Source organism: Trichechus manatus, unplaced genomic scaffold, assembly GCF_000243295.1.
Source record: "Trichechus manatus latirostris isolate Lorelei unplaced genomic scaffold, TriManLat1.0 scaffold00194, whole genome shotgun sequence".
Classification (NCBI taxonomy): domain Eukaryota; kingdom Metazoa; phylum Chordata; class Mammalia; order Sirenia; family Trichechidae; genus Trichechus; species Trichechus manatus.
In genome coordinates, this window is record NW_004444130.1 from 2,065,584 (window position 1) to 2,083,808 (window position 18,225).

At 58.7% G+C, this 18,225-nt stretch overlaps 1 protein-coding gene across 1 annotated transcript in view; it reads left to right on the plus strand.

The window, feature by feature from the left end:
* The window catches only part of VAC14 (VAC14 component of PIKFYVE complex), a 110,800-nt gene extending 94,338 nt beyond the window's left edge, over positions 1-16,462 (plus strand). The window contains exons 15-19 of the mRNA XM_023741891.1: positions 6,184-6,358; positions 7,715-7,833; positions 9,198-9,277; positions 11,275-11,425; positions 16,300-16,462. Coding sequence (XP_023597659.1) covers positions 6,184-6,358; positions 7,715-7,833; positions 9,198-9,277; positions 11,275-11,425; positions 16,300-16,462 — 688 coding nt within the window. The remainder of the gene's footprint in view (positions 1-6,183; positions 6,359-7,714; positions 7,834-9,197; positions 9,278-11,274; positions 11,426-16,299) is intronic.
* The last annotated feature ends 1,763 nt before the right edge of the window (positions 16,463-18,225 follow it).

Below are 18,225 nucleotides of genomic sequence, written 5' to 3' on the forward strand. Positions count from 1 at the left end.
ACCTGGGCAGGGTTGGCCGGCAGTCCAGATGGGGGAGGCAGTTTCTGGCCGCCACGACTTTGCTGTTCGTGTTTTCAGTGAATGCAGGGAAGTGAGGTCATAGGAACAAGGCCTACGTGTTCCCTGAAGCCACATGGCGGTGTTCAGATTTCTCACAGTGCAGCATGACAGGGAGCCCAAGAAGGCCACAGTACCCCGGTCACTGCCCTCCAGGGCCATGCTGCACCTGGGAGCCCCTGCTCATGCTGGCTGATCCTATGATCATACCCACTGCATGCCCTGCCCTCCTCCAAGACCCCTGAAGGGAACTGCTCGCCCTCCCCTGCCACCACCCTTACTGCTGAGATGGGCATCCTCAAAGTTCATGTCCTCGTGCTCTTCCCAGCCCGAAGCATGAACCCCAGCAGCAGCAGAGGCTGAGAGGTGGGACAGGCACCCAGCCGCAGAGGCAGCCCCTGCCCCTTGGAGAGCAGCATCTCCTCTCTGCTCTGCAGACAGGCCTAGGCCGCGGTAGGGGGGAGGCTCACAGCCACGGGCAGGTCTTGTCCAAACCCAGGCTTGGTGGCCTGTCTGCCCTGGAGAAGAGGCAGTATGTGTGGCCCCTGGCTCTTGTCCCCTTGTCTCTTCTCTTACTGTGAGTTGGGAGCAACTTTTGCCTCATCAGGCATGCGGATCACCCACCCTACCCTCTGCCTTGTCCCCAAGCACTTTCCAGGCCAGTGTCTCCTGATGAAAAGCACTTTAATATGGGTATTTCGAGTCACCTCATAGGCATGTAAAAGCTGGGCAATGAATAAGGAAGACCAAAGAAGAATTGATGCATTTAAATTATGGTGTTGGCAAAGAATACTGAAAATGCTGTGGACTGCCAGAAGAACAAACAAATCTGTCTTGGAAGAAGTACAGCCAGAATGCTCCATAGAGGCAAGGATGGCGAGACTTCCTTTGTCTCATGTACTTTGGACATGATATCAGGAGGGACCAGTCCACGGAGAAGGACATCATACTTGGTAAAGTAGAGGGTCAGCAAAAAAGAGGAAGACCCTCAACAAGATGGATTGGCACAGTGGCTGCAACAGAGGGCTTAAGCATAACAATTGTGAGGATGGCACATGACTGGACAGTGTTTCGTTCTGTTGTACATAGGGTCGCTGTGAGTCAGAACCAACTAGAGGGCACCTAACAACAACAACGTTAAAAAAAATTGGCTAATGTTTAGCTTGCAAGCTGTGTTCCATTACTGATGCTGTGCTTGAGAGCCAGGCAGGCAGCTCTGGCTAGGCTGGGGCTCAGCAGAGAAGCGATGATGAAGCAGCCCTGAGAGGCAGCCATCTGCCGGGTCCCCTGCCGCGGGATGTAGCCCCCCAGGGCACACTCAGAGCGGGCACTGAGGAGGCAGAGCGGTAAGGAGGAGCTTAGGTTGGCTCTGGAATTCGACTCTTTTGGGGTTGAGTCCTCTGTTCTTCCTCCCCGGTCAGCCAGGTGACTGTCGGCGTGGGTCCTCTCTGAACCTTGGCTGCTGCATCTCTGGATGTGTGGGGACTCAGTGAGATGTGTGAGCAGTGAGGAGGAGCTGAGCAGCAACCCTGAGGCCACCTGTGCAGGTCCTGTCAGGGACTCTGGGGATTGGAGTGAAAAGTAGGCCCTATTTCCTCCCCCACTGCCTTCTTGACTGACTGGTGTCTCCATCTTCTCAGGAGGCAGGGGCATCCTGTTCTAGAAATCAGAACTCTCCAGAATATGGCCTGGCTAATCAACCCAGACTCATCGTCCCCTCCCCACAAATGCCCAGCCAGTGCCTGTGGTGTGTACTGCTGTTCTCCCATCTCCCTTGCCAGGCCCACAAGGCTGCGCGTACCGCCCTCAGCAGTGCCTGGCATGCGCAAGGGCTGTCCGTGAGACCGCTGTTGTTCCACTGTTACTCCTGTCTTCTTGAGGCTTCCAGACACAGCAGGCCGGGAGGTGTTTTCTTCTCCCAAACCAAGAGTGACCTTGGGGCAAGCCTGGCAGAGGCTTGGAGAAAGGAGCCCCTTCAGGTGAGGCAGGGTAAGCCCCTGCCTCCGCTTCCTCACCTGCCCCAGCCGCGGGGATGAAGCCACCCCTTTGTGAGCTGCTATCCTGGGGGATGGAGACTCCAGGGCAGCCCCTCCAGGGCAGGGGTGATACCCCACTGAAGCACGGGGAGCTGGCACATAGCAGAGCCTGGCAGGGGCTCACAGGCGAAGGTGTGGAGTTTGCCCTTCAGCTGCTGCTATCTTCAGGGGCCCTTGCTTCCTAGCTTTCCTCTCCCCCACCTCCTCATGGTCTTTTACTTAGTAGAGCTCAGAGGGAGACTCCTTGTGAGGCGGCCTGGTGCGATGTTTTGTCCTTCCTTCAGGCTGCCATGGAAGCCCGGCACAGGAGGCCCCTGAAATAAGCTGGTCTCCCTTGGTGGGGAGGAGAGGCAGGGCATCAGGCAGTCAGGTCACAGGCTCGACCTGGTGGGTGATGGGGTGAAGATGTAGCACTAGGGACAAAGGTAGCTGTTTTCCACGGAGCAGGGGGTACACAGCATGCAGGAACCTGTCTGGAAGAGGGGGAGGAGTGTCTCCAGCCTGTCCCCGACACCTTTGACCAGGATCGATAAGGTTCCTTCATGCAGCAACCATCAGCAGTACTTACTGAGCAGCCACTGAGCGCTAGGCCTTTCCTTGGTCTGAGGGATACGAGGCTCACAGACAAGGCCCGGCTCTTCGCAGTCTGCATCCTAGTGGGACAAACAGGAACCCAGTGAACAGTACACCAACTGATGACGTCTGTTAAAGAAGGCTGGGAGAGGGCAGCGTGCATTAGAAGACCCCACCGAGGATCCCATGGTTGAGCTGAGGCCTAGTGGCTGGAAGGAGACAGCCACGTGCCTATCCCTGGGACAGAGCAGTCCAGGCACTGGGAGGAGCAGGCAAAGCCTCTGGGGCTGCAGCACGAAGAGAAGAAAGGCCAGGGGAGCTGGAATGCCGTAAGGTGCGAAGGCCAGAGCGGAACCGGCTAGCAAACATAGGGTCTTTTGGCCCTAGGAGGAGTGTGGTTTTATTTTAGACCCCGTAGGAAGCCTTTGGAGCCCTGGTGGTACAGTGGTTAAGGGTTAGGCTGTTAACCAAAATGTCAGCAGTTTGAATCCATCTGCTGATCCTTGGAAACCCTGTGGGGCAGTTCTCCTCTGTCCTGTAGGGTCACTGTGAGTCAGAATCGACTCAGTAGCAACAGGTTTGGTTTTTTGGGTTTCGGAAGCCTTTGGGAGTTTTGTTCCCAGGTTTGCCTCTTTTAAAGATTGCCCCAGTTGGTGCATGGAGGGTGAATGGTAGGGGGTAAGAGAAGCCCCAGGGAAACAGATTGGGAGACGTCTGAAGCTCACCCAGGGCAGTGGTGGTGATGTTAGGGTCAGGAAGCTGAGGCTGGATGTGCTTTGAAGGTGGAGCCCCAGGTGTGCCTGTGGACTGAATGGGGAGGGCTGGGGGTCCAGGACGAGTGCTGCTTTGGGGCTTGGGCAGCTGGATGGGCAGTAATACAGTTCACTGACATAGGAGAGGCTGGGGGAAACCAAAAGTCGGGGTGTGGACCTATGACATTTGAAATGCCTGTTAGGCAGGCAAGCAGAGCCATCCACTGGGCAGGCTGTCCGAACCAAGCTCAGGGACTCAGGGCGGGGGAGGCACTGTCATAGTCTGTGAATAGTTATGGGACCAGCTGAGACCTACCCCTGCCCCCACCCCCACTCACCCCCCTGCCTTTAGAGAGAAGCAGAGGAGAGGAACAATCTGTGAGCAGAAGGAAAACCGAGAGAGTATAGTGTCACTGACTCCAAGAGAAGTGTTTCCAGAAAACTCTTGCCTTCCTGTCGCCTAGTCTACATTACCAGGGTCTTTGGTGCACCAGGAGGCCTCTGCGCCACCCTCCTCACTAGCCACCCGTCCTTTTTCCTATCTCCCAGCACCCTCCCTGCCATCCTCGCATGCCACCCCCTACCCTCCATTGCGCCCTGACCCCTGGAAAGTGCTGCCTGGCAGCGGCCTCAGCTGTCGGCCTCTGTCATGGAGACGGTAGCAGCTGCAGGCGACGGGCACTTGTGGCCATTTGTCAGAATGCTCCCCTGCTCCCGGCCCACCCTTCTGGAACGTTTCTATCCCATGGCCCCGGAGACAGGGCTCATCTTGGGGTGGGCAGGACCAGCAGGGGACAGGCAGCGCCGAGGGAAAATAGCCAGCGCCACTGCCTCCAACCTTTGGCTGAGATAGCCCGACCGGGCTTCCCGACTGTGAGCCAGTTCTTTTCTCACCGTGGGGGCTCCAGCCCTAGTGGTACCATTTACCAGATGCTGTGTCCCTCAAATGAATTATCTCCAGGCTTCACAGCTGCCCCATGAGTTGTACAGGTAGGTAGTACCCCCAGTTAGAGACAGTGACATTGCACAGAGGGGTTAAGATCACACTGGGCGTCCAGAGCACCAGCTCTGAGGCCTTCACCTCTCCATCTAGCCAGGTGAATGGGAGCCACCAGGTGATGGCAGTCCTGGGAGTCCATGTCACTTTGTTCCAGTGTCCACCCCACTCTCCCTCCCCACATCCCCCACCCACTCCAGCCCAGTCCTGGGCCTTGTTTTCATATTTCAAGCGGTTTCTCACCCAAGTCAGCTGGTTCCAGCTGGGGCTGGGCTGGAGACGGCCTGCCCACTGTTTGCGCTTTGTGGTTTGGCCTCTTCATTACCAAATGCTCTGGGATTTTGCTGAAGCCAGGGCTGAGGCTGTCTTCTCCTGCCTGGCCCCAAGCCTGGGATTCCAAGGGAAGCAGGAAACTAGTCCCTGATAATGCTGAGTTTAGTGCCAGTTCAGTGACCTGGGAGGATGTGGACATGTTTCAGGCTTGTTGGCTCAAAATGTGGCTCAAGTTTGTTCACACAAGTCCTTGAGACCTCGAACTCAGCTGTACAAGCCCATGGCCTACTCTGGGGGTGCTTCCCAGGATCAGAGACTAGAGGGAATCAGGCCAGCAGACGTCAACCCCAGACAGGGGGACTGCGAGGGCAGGGGACCATGCCAGCGCAGCCCCCAGAGGTCTGGAGCCTGGCAGGGCCAGGAAGCAGGTCTGTGTGCCCATGCACCCGCCCGCCCACCCCCCGCACTGACCGCCGACCTGCCCCTGCCTCATCTCAATCCGAGGATCCCAGGTGGGAAGCCGCAGCCTAGGCTGTCTTTGGGAAGCTCTTCCCCTCAAAAGCCGAGCCTCTGTGGTCACAGTAGCAGCCTGGGCAGGTCGAGGGCTTCCTTTGAGCCCATCCTGGAGACCCACTTGTCACTGGTAACGTCACCACCCTCCCCCCGGGGACCCTGGAGAACTGCCTTTCTTATTCTCTGGGTTCCCTGTGTTCCTTTTCTATAAAATGGAGATTCTTTTTCCACAACCCCAGTCCTCATTCCACAAAGACTCTCAGTAGAGGAGAGGTGGTAGAAAGGAGACGTGGCTGAAGGGTCCCTGGAGCCAGGCTCTGGCTCTATCCCACCCTTTGACCTTGGTCGGTCACTTAACCCCCCTCGGCCAGAGTTTCAGTGTCTGTACAGTGAAGATCCAAGTCTTCCACTGCCTCACTCAGCCTTGTCCCAAGGATTCATTCATTTACCAAGGGTCGATGGACCCCCTGCTCCTTGCAGGCACCATGACAGCACAGACGCAGCCTCTGCCCAGGGGGTTTTCATGGAGATGGGGGGCAGGAAACAGATGACCAGGATATGCACAGTTTGTCAGCTGGAGATCAGCTCTATGGAGAGACATAAAGCCAGGAAGGGGGCAGAGAATGCCTTGGCACATGGGGCGTTGCCATTGCGTGTGGGAGGCCTGTGGCTTTAGCGGTAGCTGAAGCTCCAGCTGTTTCTCTTAGAACTCCGTTTTCTTCCCTGGGGTGGGGCAGGGGGCCTGGCAGGGAGGAGGAGGATAAATTTAGCCTGTGGGGCTCTGAACTTGCTGGGTGGGAGTGGGCAGTGTTGGGAGGGGTGGGGCCAGGCTTCCTTTGATCCGAGTCAGCAATGCCCCCCAACACCGCAGAGTCGGGGTTCGACACAAGCCCCAGGAAAGAGCAGGTTTCCCCTGGACACTGAACCCCACGACAAGCTCCAGGTGGCCTGAGCCATAACCTCCACTGTGACTCTTCTCCAGGCAGCTCTGTCTCCTGCTGAACGCAGAGAACATCTTCCACTCAATGGCAGACATTCTGCTCCGAGAAGAGGACCTCAAGTTTGCCTCCACCATGGTCCACACCCTGAACACCATCCTGCTGACCTCCACGGAACTTTTTCAGCTGAGGAACCAGCTCAAGGACCTGAAGACTCTGGTACTCCATGCCCTTGGGCTCTAACCGGGTATTGTCCTCAAGGCAGGCCAACTCACAATGGTGCCAGCCCAGCCCTCAACCCACCAGGCTCGTGGGCAGGACGTGGGGTAACATATACAACCCACAGGTGAAGGGCTGCATGTCAGCTCCAGCTCCAACTATTTGGAGATACCCACTGTGAAGTCTCTGCCCACCTCCAGGGTCCACACACCCACCTCTAGTGGCCACACGTTTCCCACTCATTGACACCCCTACACCATGCACCCTTCCTCACACACAGGGGGCTCCGCTGGCTGCAGTTCCAGAGCCCAGGCCAGCTGAGGCTTCTCAGAACCAGGCCTGTGGATTATAACTTGCAGAGGAGTAAGGAGTAACTGCTCCCTTTGTCCTTCTCCTGGGCCCTGGCCCTTGCCTCCCACAGTTGAACACATAAGCCAGGTGTCACACTGCTGCCTATTCCAGGCTTTGGTAAGGGTTCTCCAGGGCTGGTCAGAGGGATCAGGGAAGGCACTGCAACTCCCCTGTTCCACAGAGCAGGATGGAGAGATGCAGGTTGAGGGCCCAGTACAGGGGGAGTGGACTAAGAGGGCCTCCCAGGTGAGTGCCGTATGGAGGCTCTAGAGGTACCATTCCCCCAGTCTGGGCTGTCATCCCTCCATGCCATTCTCCCACCTCAGACCCTGCAGACCCTGCCTTCTCCCCCTTCACCGGGCATCTCAAGGACATACAAGTGTCTGAGGGCATCTGGAGCCTAGAGGCTCGGAATGATCCAGGCCACAAGCCCTGCCTTCTTCCTGTGGTTCTTTCCAGACATTCGCAGAGGCCTTAAGAATTTTCCTCAAGGGCAGGGTCTTCCCCAAGTTTGGGCTCAGCTCCTGGGCTGGTTGCCAAGTACACAAGGTGGGCTGCAGAGGAGGGAGGCATACACTTGGAGAGCCTGGCACTGCAGAAGCTTCTTCCTGCTGTACCCTCTAACCCCCTCGCCCTCCCATCCCTGAGCTGGGACCACAGGGTTCTGGAAAAGACAGTGACTGTTATTTTGCTGAGGGCAGAAACGCCAGCACAAATGAGAGGGCTCCCTCCTGACCGGGCCCTCACCGCCGCCACACGGCTCCGTGAGCCCTGCTGGCTCTGTGGAACAGGGAGGTAATGACAGGGTCTGAGGAGGAGCTGTCAGTGATTCCTTTGTGACAGCTCGTTCGCAGCTGTGCTGCCAAACACAGCACGAGTGCTGAGCTGGCTCCCTGTTCCTGCTCACAAGGGCCCCTGTTCTTGGACACCCATGGCCCTTCCTTCTGCAGGACCCTCTGCAGTGGCGGGCTTTCTTACCTTCCCACATCTCCTCGTCCTTCTCAGGAGAGCCAGAACCTGTTCTGCTGCCTGTACCGCTCCTGGTGCCACAACCCAGTCACCACAGTGTCCCTCTGCTTCCTCACCCAGAACTACCGGCACGCCTATGACCTCATCCAGAAGTTGTATCCTTCACTCTGAGTGTTCTTCAGGTCTGGCCACTGAGGGACAGGAGGGAGCCAGGTGCTCCCTTCTACCCAGCTGGTGGGCCCAGGTGCCTCGTGTCTCCTGCACTCCCACCGCAGCCTCCAGGGCTGGGACATCATGGCTGAGGTGGGGGCAGTGTGTGGATGTATTTGTGGGGCACTGTTAGTAGCAAACGGGGGCCATTTGAAGGCCTCCTAGAGGAAAGCTGGCTCTGGAGAAACCTGCTCCCACAGCACACAGTTCTTGTTCCAGGCCTGGAGCTGGGGGTAGATGAGGACGAGGAGGAGGAAGTTGTGATTCTCGTCCTAAAGGACATCTCAGCCAAGGGAGGGGTCAGGTGCATCAGAGGACAGCAGCAGAACCAGGTGATGTGGTGGCAGTCCAGAGCTACAGGTGGCCAGGCTGAGTCTGGACGGTGAGCAAGAGGGCAGGGCTGCCCATGGGATGTGGCGTGAGGTGGAAGGAGCCAGCCTCGGTGGGCTCACCTGGCAATGCTGCGGAGTCGGCTTGACAGTCCGTAGGGAGCCCCTGAGGGCTTTGGAGCAGGAGAGGAGCCGTGCCAGCTTTGGGTTTTAGAAAAGCTGGCCAGAGACGCTGTGGGGGAGACCTGAGGAGCAGGAAGATGTGGGACTGCTGCAGGCGCCTGGGTGAGGCCTGCAGGCTCAGGTGTCAGCAGTGGAGCAGGTGAGGAGAGAAGGGACCTTCAGGGGCCACAGATCTAGAGCCAGTAGGGCTCTTCCTTTCCGTGACCCTGAGACTAACCGGAGGGCCACCAGCCTGTTCCACGTGCTGTGGCCCTGATATTGGCACTGCTGGGCGCTGTCCTCTCAGGCAGGAGCAGGCCCTTCCAGCGCAGCCCTTCCCGCATTGTTCCCCAACAGGCTGCAGGGCTGTGATAAGAGCCTTTCAGAGCCCAGGTGGGCGCAGAGGAGAGAGTGCTGGAGCAGAACCCAGAGCTTCAATACAGGAGAGATGGCTACGTGCTTTCCACTGAGAGGGGCAGAGATGCAAAGAGGGGAAGAGAATTATGCCCTTTGTATGCAGAATCCTTCTTTGCCAGAGCCAGGTGCTGTGCACTAGAAACCAGCAGCAGGCGGAGAAAGGGAGCAAGGCACTTAGACCTCCAGGCCCACCCCCTGGGTTCCAGCCTTGGTGTCACCTCCTTGCCAGGTGTGACCAGCCTGGGGCCAGCTCTCCAGGTGCCCCCACCCCCCGCAACCAGGGCTAGGGGCAGTGTGGAAACTGGGAGTTGGCACAGTCTCTGCCCATAGTGCCCTCCGCCCCTCACAGGGACAGGGGCTGCCCAGGCCCAGTGGTCAGACTTCCTTGACCACCCACTCAGCGGGGACCTGGAGGTCACCGTGGATTTCCTCACGGAGGTGGACAAGCTGGTGCAGCTGATCGAGTGTCCCATCTTCACATGTAAGAGTCCTGCTCTGGCCGCATGTTACCCAGCACAGCAGGTAGACAGCACCCGCAGAGAGGTGCAGTGGAGCCAGGCCCAGAGAGGGAGGGCAGGCCATAGTCACCCCAGGATGCTTCTGGAATGTCAAGAATGTAAGGGGGGAATGACAGAGCTGAGAAGACCAACCGAGCAGGGTTGGCACATGTGCGTCAGAATGTGGTCCTGCCTGTGCCCTAATCGTGGACACAGGCCAGGGCTGGTGGTCAGACCCATCTGCAGGTGACTGTCAGTCCCTGCCAGGGGTCTGTACCAGTGTTATTGTGTCCTGGGCTGTCCCCACCACCGCTCCCAAGCATGCTGCCCTCTGCCCTGGCTCTTAGAAGTTGTGGGGCATCTTGGGCCCACCCGTAGGTGCTCCTGTTTGCCGGGAGCCACGCCTTCTCCTCTCTGGAAACAAAAGTTAATTTGCTGGGAGCTGATGGGCAGGAGCTGCCTGATTAGTAACACCCGGGGAGAATGTGCAAAAGAGGCAACTGGCTGGGAGAACAGTTTTTGGCACCTCAACACATACAACACCTACTCCCTGAAGCCCGCCGCACTCTGACATGCATGTGTTTACAGCATGGGAGGGAAGATGGAGGCAGCCCGCCAGGGGCCACCTTCTCCGCCAAGCCAGTCACCCAGGCTGCCACTCAGTGACCCGCCCAACCAGAGCCCTTCAGCCTTCACCCTGGAGCCCAAAAGCAAGTGCAGAGACTGAGGCATCCACCTCCCCTGGCTTTCCCTAGCACCCTTTCAGACGGCCAGTATCCCCAGACAGCAGGGTAGCACAACGACAGATGCCCTGGAGACAGACAATCAGGAGACAGAACTGATTCCCAGCAGAGTATATTAAAGCCTGGTGGTCCCCTGGGCTGACATTTCACTTCCCACTGGCCTTGTGCCAAGGGCCTCTTGGGGCTAGCAGGCCAGCACGCACTCACTCACCCAGGGCCAGGGCGAGACTGACCCTGGAGAGCCAGGAGCCCTTCTCAGGTCCAGGGCTTTGTTAAAACAAGGTGACCACAGCGTCTTATAGACTAGCCCAGCCCTTAACCCATCACCAACTTTTTTTGGAAGTTTGTGGATCATCCTCCAAAAAAGGATTCCCTGGACTGGCCAAGAGACGCAAGAAACCAATGATTGTCCTGCAGGGGCTCCTAGGAGAGAGGCCATGTTCCCTCAGCAGCAGCCATGCAGTGCGGCCAAGCTTGAGGCACAGAGTGTTGGTGAACCAGGAGGCAGGGGATCCAGGGGGTGCAGGAGCCAGCAGACTGTCCAGCAGAAGCATGAGCCTGTTTGAGTCCAGTCTCTCCCCTATGGGCCTTGGGAAAGCTGGGACTCCTATGGCAAAACCAGCCCCCATCGGGGTCCAGGCACCTCAGAGTTGACTGGGTGCTGGGCAGAGACCAGGGGTATGTCTCCTTCCCTTCTGGCAGATTGGTGGCAGGGCTGGCATCTGAGTGGGGTTTTCAGAGCACCTGCCCAGCACTCCTGGACTTCATGTGTGTTTAGTGCACACAAAAGCAATTTCCACTCTGTCCTCCCTGAAAGCTGTCCTAATCCACCATCTTTCTCTCCAGCTCCCCTGCTTATAGCTCTCTGCTGGCACATGCGGAGCAGACAGGAATCTGCTCCACTACAAGCCCTGAGCCCTCTCATGATGAGGGAGGCAGCTCTGCACAGGGGGAGGGGACCAGGCCCAGCAGCAGGGTTGGGGTCACCAGGCTGAGGTGGCTGTTGGAAAGACCAGACAGACGGGCAGGTGGGTAGTAGGAAGAAAGAAAGATGAGATCATGGAAACAGCCAAGACACTGCTGGGGGGCAGGGGGCAGGCTTGCCTGGCTTTAAAGGACCCCCTGCCTTGCCCCCAGGCACACCGCCAGGGAGCGGTCCAGTGCCGGTCCAGGGAGGTCTGGGCTGGGTGGAGTCCAGGGCCATGCCCACCCTGAACCTGCCCTCTGCCCTGCCACAGATCTGCGCCTGCAGCTGCTGGATGTGAAGAACAACCCATACCTGATCAAGGCCCTCTATGGCCTGCTCATGCTGCTACCCCAGAGCAGCGCCTTCCAGCTGCTCTCGCACCGGCTCCAGTGCGTGCCCAACCCCGAGCTACTGCAGACCGAGTGAGTGACGCCGAGGGAGGCTACCATCCACACCACAGCACATTTCCACATCAGAGCCAGGCTGGGGGATTCTGGGAGTGTTTACAAGGTGGCAAGGCAGTGGCAGTACCTTCTCCAAGCAATCAGGGTTGAGATGAGGAGGCCAGCATTTAATCTAGAAATCAGAGGGCATCTTGGAGATACCCAGAAAGGCCTCAGGAGAGAACCTCTGAGGGGGAGGAGTTTCTCTCTTACATTTGGGCACAACAGCCAGGGAGGGCCTAGTTGCCGGCACCTCCCAGGCCTCAGACAGGCTTCCCCACCCCAACTGTGGCAGGGGCTCCAACCTAGGGCACTGAGAGACTCCGGCATCCTTGACATCTGCCCCTGGAAGAACACGTCCCAGGTGTGCCACCGCTCAGAGACCTAGCATGGCAGCCTCTGGGCAGGAGGGCTTCAGCCCTTGGGGGGGTTCAGGCTCCAACCCTAAACCCATTGCTGGCCCAGGCCCTCGGGCCTGTTGGGCTGTGTCTATATTTGGTAACCCTTGGAGGCTCTGCCTCATCCACAGGCATTTGGCATCCGAGATGGAAAATTTCACTTGTCAGGTCGCCATGGAAACAAGCAGAGCCACTGAGAAGATTTACGCTGAATGGAGTGTGCCCAGCTTGCATCAGATGCCCTGGGTGTCTAGAATTCCCTCCCAGGCTGTGAGAGCCACTCAGCAGGCCTGGCGCCATGCTCCAGCACAGGGCCCATGGCATTGGCCCTGGGGTGGGTTCAGGCAGCTTTGTGGCCTGCCTGGCACTCGGCACCTGACTACAGCCCCCTGTGCACTCCGTACCCCCTGGGCTTGGGTCTCCACCACCCTCTCCCGCCTGACCTGGCCTCCCCTGAGGCGGGTTTGGGCACCGATGCATTATCTGTCTCAGGTCCCAGCTCCTACTGTCCCTTCCCCCAGCCTGGACAGTGCTCCAGGATAGCGGGGCTGGGCCTGTCCCAGCTGCCCACAGTGCCAACCAGGTAATCCCCAGAGAGAGCTTTAGGCACACTGAGTTTCCCAGAGGAGCAGGGAAGCAGCCTTAGAGTTGTGCTTGCATTTGGGTTTCCTCAGCCACTGCTCCTGAGACTTGGAGGGAGGCCATGAAGCTGCCAGTGCCTTGCTGGCCTGGGTGTTAGGGTTGTCCTAGCAGGCACTTGGAAGAGGAGGAGGCAGGAAGCCACAGGAGCCCAGCCTGACTTCCTGGGGCAGCCCCTTGACCAGGCAGTGGGCCCTCACATGGGAAGGGCTGCTGCTTTCCTCAGAGTTCAGTGTGCTGCACCCCTCCTTGTGGGGAGGTGGGGCTCAGAGCCCCTGGGCCCTCTCCTGGGGGCTTCCAGGATGTGAAAGCCTCTTGGATTTAGGGCCACTTTGACCAGGGAGGGAGCCTACCACCTCCAGCAGACTCTTGGAGTCCTTCTGCTGGTCTCAGGCTTCCCCATCAGTGTATAAAGCCCACGCAACCCTGGGCTCATTGTCTACAGACCCAGGATCATGGGCAAGTAGCCTCCGGGAGAGACTGCAGACATCGTATGCCCAAAGGAAGTGGGCCCTATGGTCAAAGACAGCCCCGAACCACAGGCCTCTAAGAGTCCTAACCCCAGGTGTGTTGGGTCAGGGTAGTGGGTCAGACAGTGGGTCCTGAGCCAGGCTGTGAGTCAGTTTCTGGGAAACTTGTGAAAATTCAGAGTCCTACCCCAGCAGGCCTGCTGGGTCCCCATCTGGGGGACTGCATTTAACGGGCTCCCCAGGTGCTTTGGTTACAGTCAGCCAGGCTTTGGGGAGGCAAAGGTAGTACCCAGAGGGACCACCCCACTGACTGCTGGCCCCAGACCTCATCACCTCCCAGCACTCCCCAAGGCTGGGCAGAGCAGGTTTGCAGAGGGGAGCTGGGAAAATGAGGGTTCCCTCCAAATCCCCCATGGTCAGGGGCAGGCAAGTCTTCGGCCATGGTCGCAGGTCTGGGTAGAATGGTCTCGGTAGAAGGCTTTCTGGGTCAGAAGGCAGTGCTAGCCTGTACTGGGATCTCCAGTGGCCCCACACCAGTCTCAGCCCTTCTTCATGAGTAAGTGCACATTTGGGTTAAGCTGGTGCTTGAATTCTGCCTAGCCTCCAAGGTCTTGGCTTCCCAGCCTTCTAGCAAGGACCTGGGAAGAGAGAGAGATTTGGCCAGGGGAGCAGGGGCGAGGAGGGGCCCTGGAACAGCTGGGGAGGGTCAGGTTGCAGGGTAGGGCGTAGAGGGGCATTGCACACCCTGGGAAGGGGCTAAGGCCAGGCTCAGCCCTGGGAGGGACAGGCAGCTGGAAGGCAGCATCAGGTTGCCTGACAGGCCTGCCAGCTGGGAGCAGCTGGGGCGTCTGCGCTCCTCGCCCCCACCTCACTGGGTGTGCACAAGGCACCAACAGGGCTATGTCTGTGGCCCCGCCTCAGGCTTCCAGGCCATTCCTGAGGGGGTGTCTCTTCAGTGAGGCAGGAGAATCTCTGAAGGAAAGGCTGATGACCCTCAGCTTTAGCCTGGTGACAGGTGTGTGGGTGGGGTGGCAGGAGAGATCCAGCTTTGGGTTCTGGAATCCCAGCTCTGTGGTGGCCTCCAGTAACTCATTGCCCAAGAGTTGTCAACGTAGAGAGAACTTAAAGGGCCTGAGCTGCGGCTCCGCCTGTCGTGGCCGGCAGGAAGAGGAGGGGCTGTCCTGGCCTCCATACTTAGCTGCCCCCTACCCCCGTGGGGCGCACACCTCTCCCTTCCCTCCCCTGCTCCCAAGACCTCAGGCCAGGAAGGGTCTGCCCACAGGGAGGCTGGAAGAAGTCCTGCTCATCACTGGGGCCGCTGTGCCTTGTGACCAGAACAGCCCAGGCAGCCCTCCCTACCCAACCCTGGCCTCATCTGTGCACATCACCCTGGGTCTGCCAACCATTGCTAGCATCTCCCTGGAATCCCCTAACCTCGGTTCCTCCGCTGGGCCTGATTTACTTGGCTTGCCAGGAGTGTTGTAGAGTGTGGGCAGACAATTTAGGGGTTGAGACAGTACAGCCCATGAGCACCCAGCATCAAATGACATCCTTCAGTGTCATCCTGTGGCCTCGTGTTTCCAGGCCAGCACATCTCTCCCCATCCTGGCCTAAGTGGGTTGGGGCTAGCATCTGGCCACCCCTTGAGTCAGGGCTGCAAGCTCCAGGGTGTCCCTTGTCATCCTCAGAAGCTCACGTCGCTCTCTTAGGGCCATGGTACCTGGGCCCAGGGTTACAATTCCCAGAGGAGTTGCAAGCAGCAATGTCCAGAGCTCAGAGTGCTGCCCACAGTCTGACCACCAAGAGTGGGCACCACCTGGCTCCTTTTGATCGTAATATTGAGTTAAGTTGAGTGAGCCCCAGGAAGGAGGCAGCCCCAGACACTGCCATCCATGATGTTTTCAGGTGGTGCATCTTCAGCAGGGAGGCAGAAGGGGAACAGGTATGGGGCCAGGCAGAGGCCGAGCAGGGGTGTAGGAGGCCACCTGCAGGTGGGCATCTAATCATGGGTGGGGTTTCCACTGCCCCTGGTCCTGCCCCATCAGCCCAGTGGCTTGTCACGGATGTCTGTCTGGCTCTAACCGTTGGTTGTCCATGCCTGGCCAAGTTGTGTTACCAGGGGCCAAGCTCATTGGTGAGGTTCTGTCTGGCGGAAGCGCACTGTGTTTCCCCCAAAACAGACTGAGCAGCTGATGTGTGCCAGGCCTCGAGCTGCTGGGCTTTGGCTGGCCTCACCTCAGAGGGCCAGAGCGGCCGCAGTGGCCGCCATCAGGAAACTGGGTGGGGCTCCAGGCTAAGCTCTTACACTGGTTGACCTGTCTTTAACATGAGGAAACTGAGTCACATGCCCAAAGTCAGACAGCTAAGAAGTGGTGGTATTATGGTTGGCTCCAAGTCTGTCTCTTCATGAACTCATGTTGGGATCTCTTCATGAACTCAAGGGCCCAAGGATCTCTGCTTAGCTGAACAGCCCACCAGGCCTCGGGGGCTGGAAACAGATACTTCCCAACCCACACAGCGAACACGAAGGCAAAGTGGAGAAACAATATTTCACAAGTCTCTGCTAGGATGGTTAGGAATGGGACAGGAGGCCCAAAGGGATCCAGTCCTCAGTGGCAAGCTCAATGCTGGGCTTGAGGTGGGGGTGGGGTACAGCCAGGCTACTGCATCGCACAGCTATAAGGAGCACATTGTAGTTGTGCAGTGCACAACCCATGCTGCTGTACAGAGCAGCTGGGGAGGGTGGTGGCAAGAGGAGGTATAGGAGCCGTTAGCATTCCCAGTGGTGAGAACAGCTCTCCTTCCCCAGGGACGGAGGAGGACTGTGGGCCTCAGGCCTCAGCACTCAAAAACAGATGCCCTGCCCAGAGAAAGGGCCAGGCTGTGTCCTCCCCGTTCTCCTCAGACCCTGTTCCAGGCCCCAGCTGGCTTCCTGGCTGGCTGCTAGCCCTGGCTTTCACCCCAAAGGGAGCCGCTCATAAACAGGAAATGCTTCCCGATGAGATGCCTGCTCTGGGCACCATCACCAACCCACAGGCTGAGGGTGATATCCAAGCTGCCAGGCAGCAGTACTGGCTAATCCCACCAACTGCGGGGGTGGGAGTGGGGGGGTGATGCTCATAGGGCTTCCTGACTCGGGGGCTGCAGAGATTATGGAGCTGTGGCTGACTGTTGGGGAAAGGTTGCCAGGCCTAAGGCAGGCAGACAGACTCTGAGGCTGAGCTCTAGATCCCACTGCCCTCCTATGCCAGGCACAAGTGGGTCCATCCTATGGCAAGGCGCTCTTCCTTCAGTCCCCCATTGTGCTGATACACTGACCCCAAGCTCTTCTGCTCCCCCTTCTCAGAGACAGTCTGAAGGCAGCCCCCAAATCCCAGAGAACCAACACCCCCAGCATTGACTACGCAGAGCTGCTGCAGCACTTTGAAAAGGTCCAAAACAAGCACCTCGAAGTCAGGCACCAGCGGAGTGGGCGTGGGGACCACCTGGACCGGAGGATCGTCCTGTGACAGACCTGGCATGGTGAAGGGCCCATGAAGTGGTCCCATGAAGCGGTCCCATGAAGCGCTGGGGCCTTTAGGCCCCCTTCTCGAGGAGCCCAACCAAGGACCTGCCTGTCAGGGTAGGGCTAGGCCTGGCCACCAGCCGAGCACTGGGTGGGGGGACAGAGGTCACTCTGTCCACCCAGGCTCCTCTCTCAGCCCAGTTCCCTGGGCATGCAGCTGCACCCTGGCACTCAGTTGGCTTCCCACCCAGGGTGGGGCCACAGCCTCAGATGTCATCACCCATCCTTAAAATCAGTCTCTTTCTAGTACCCTCTTGTACAAGAGCTTGACCTCCCCAGCCCCCCATAGCTGTCCTTGTGCGTCTGTGTGTATACATCCTCTGAACATGCACGTATACACGTAGGGGCCAGGGGCCAGCACAGAGGTCTGTGCTGAATGACATACTCCCTGCCCCAATAAAGAAATGAGAGCAAACCCTCACCTCGTTGCCTGCCTGCTCCTTCCCAGGTGGCACTTGCCCCCGCCTGATGCTGCAGCTGCCGCAGGGCATGGCCTCTTGTCCTGGAGACCTGGTCTCATGGTGGCCGGGGGTGGGCTTACTGAGCCAGGTCCCTGGACACTCGCCTGACTGGGGTTGTGGTTCTGAGTCCTAGCTCTTGGCCTCTAGGATGGTTCCTTCTTCCTGGATATCACCAGACACACCTTCCCTGGCTTGTGACCCTGAAACCTGTCTTCCCCCAGCACCTAATCCAACTTTTCCATCAGGGGCAGTGGGACATCTTTCCATTGGACAGATAGAAACTGAACCTCAGGAGTTTCCAAAAGAAGGGGCAGTGCACCCCAGAGAACACTGCAGAGCACTGGGCAATGGAGGGGGAGGCCTAAACCGGTCCAGGGAGGATGGAGGCTTCCCAAGTGCCCCCCGACTCTTGGTTTGGCCGAATGAGCCCCACCTCACCCGCACATCAGTCTGCAACCCTTGGCTTTAGGAAGCTTCGGTTTGGCCTCCTAAGGTGGCTCCCGCAGGCCCTGGATGGGGAAAAACGAGTTTGTGCCTGCTTTTCCCCGCATGCGCCGCCGCGCGCCGCCCCACGAAGCTGGGGTTGCCTGCCTGGAGTCTTCAGGACTTAGGGCTGAACGTGCCGTGGCCTACGTGCACACGGTACGTCTCCCGTGCACAGGTATTCAGGGACCAAGACCTCTGCTCGGTCGGTCTTACACGGGCCCCCACCACCAAGGGAGGCTGTGCCGGAGGGCCAGGCCACAAGCCCCCAAAAGCCTAGCCTCGGGCACCTCACCTGAGTGGCATCGGAACTACAGAGCTTATGGAAGAGAGTCTGAACTGTTCCGAGCCAACGGCGGGCGGCCCCAGGACGCCCTGCGCCCCTGCTGTACTGTCTCCTACCCGCTCTACTGTCTCCTACCCGGGGGATGCACCCGGAGGACCCCGTCCCGCCGCCCTGCGGGGGTGCTACCCTCTGATGGCCTGTTGCAAGCGCGAGAAACCCCTGTTCCGAGACCAGAGGCTGGAGAGTGGCTGAGCCCCTCGCTGGGGACCTTGGCCAGGGCAGCACCGCCCCCAGCCCGCGGTGGCGCCCTCGCCGCGCCAGCCTCTCTCGCCCGACCAGTCTGGCAGCGCCGGCCTCGGATTTCAAAGCCCTGGTTTCGGCCGTGAATGGGCCTGCGCCGCCCGCTGTTCCCACAGCCCCTCCCGCCCCCCGCGGCCCCCTCCGCCGCGCCCACGTGACCGAGCCTCGGCCTCCGAT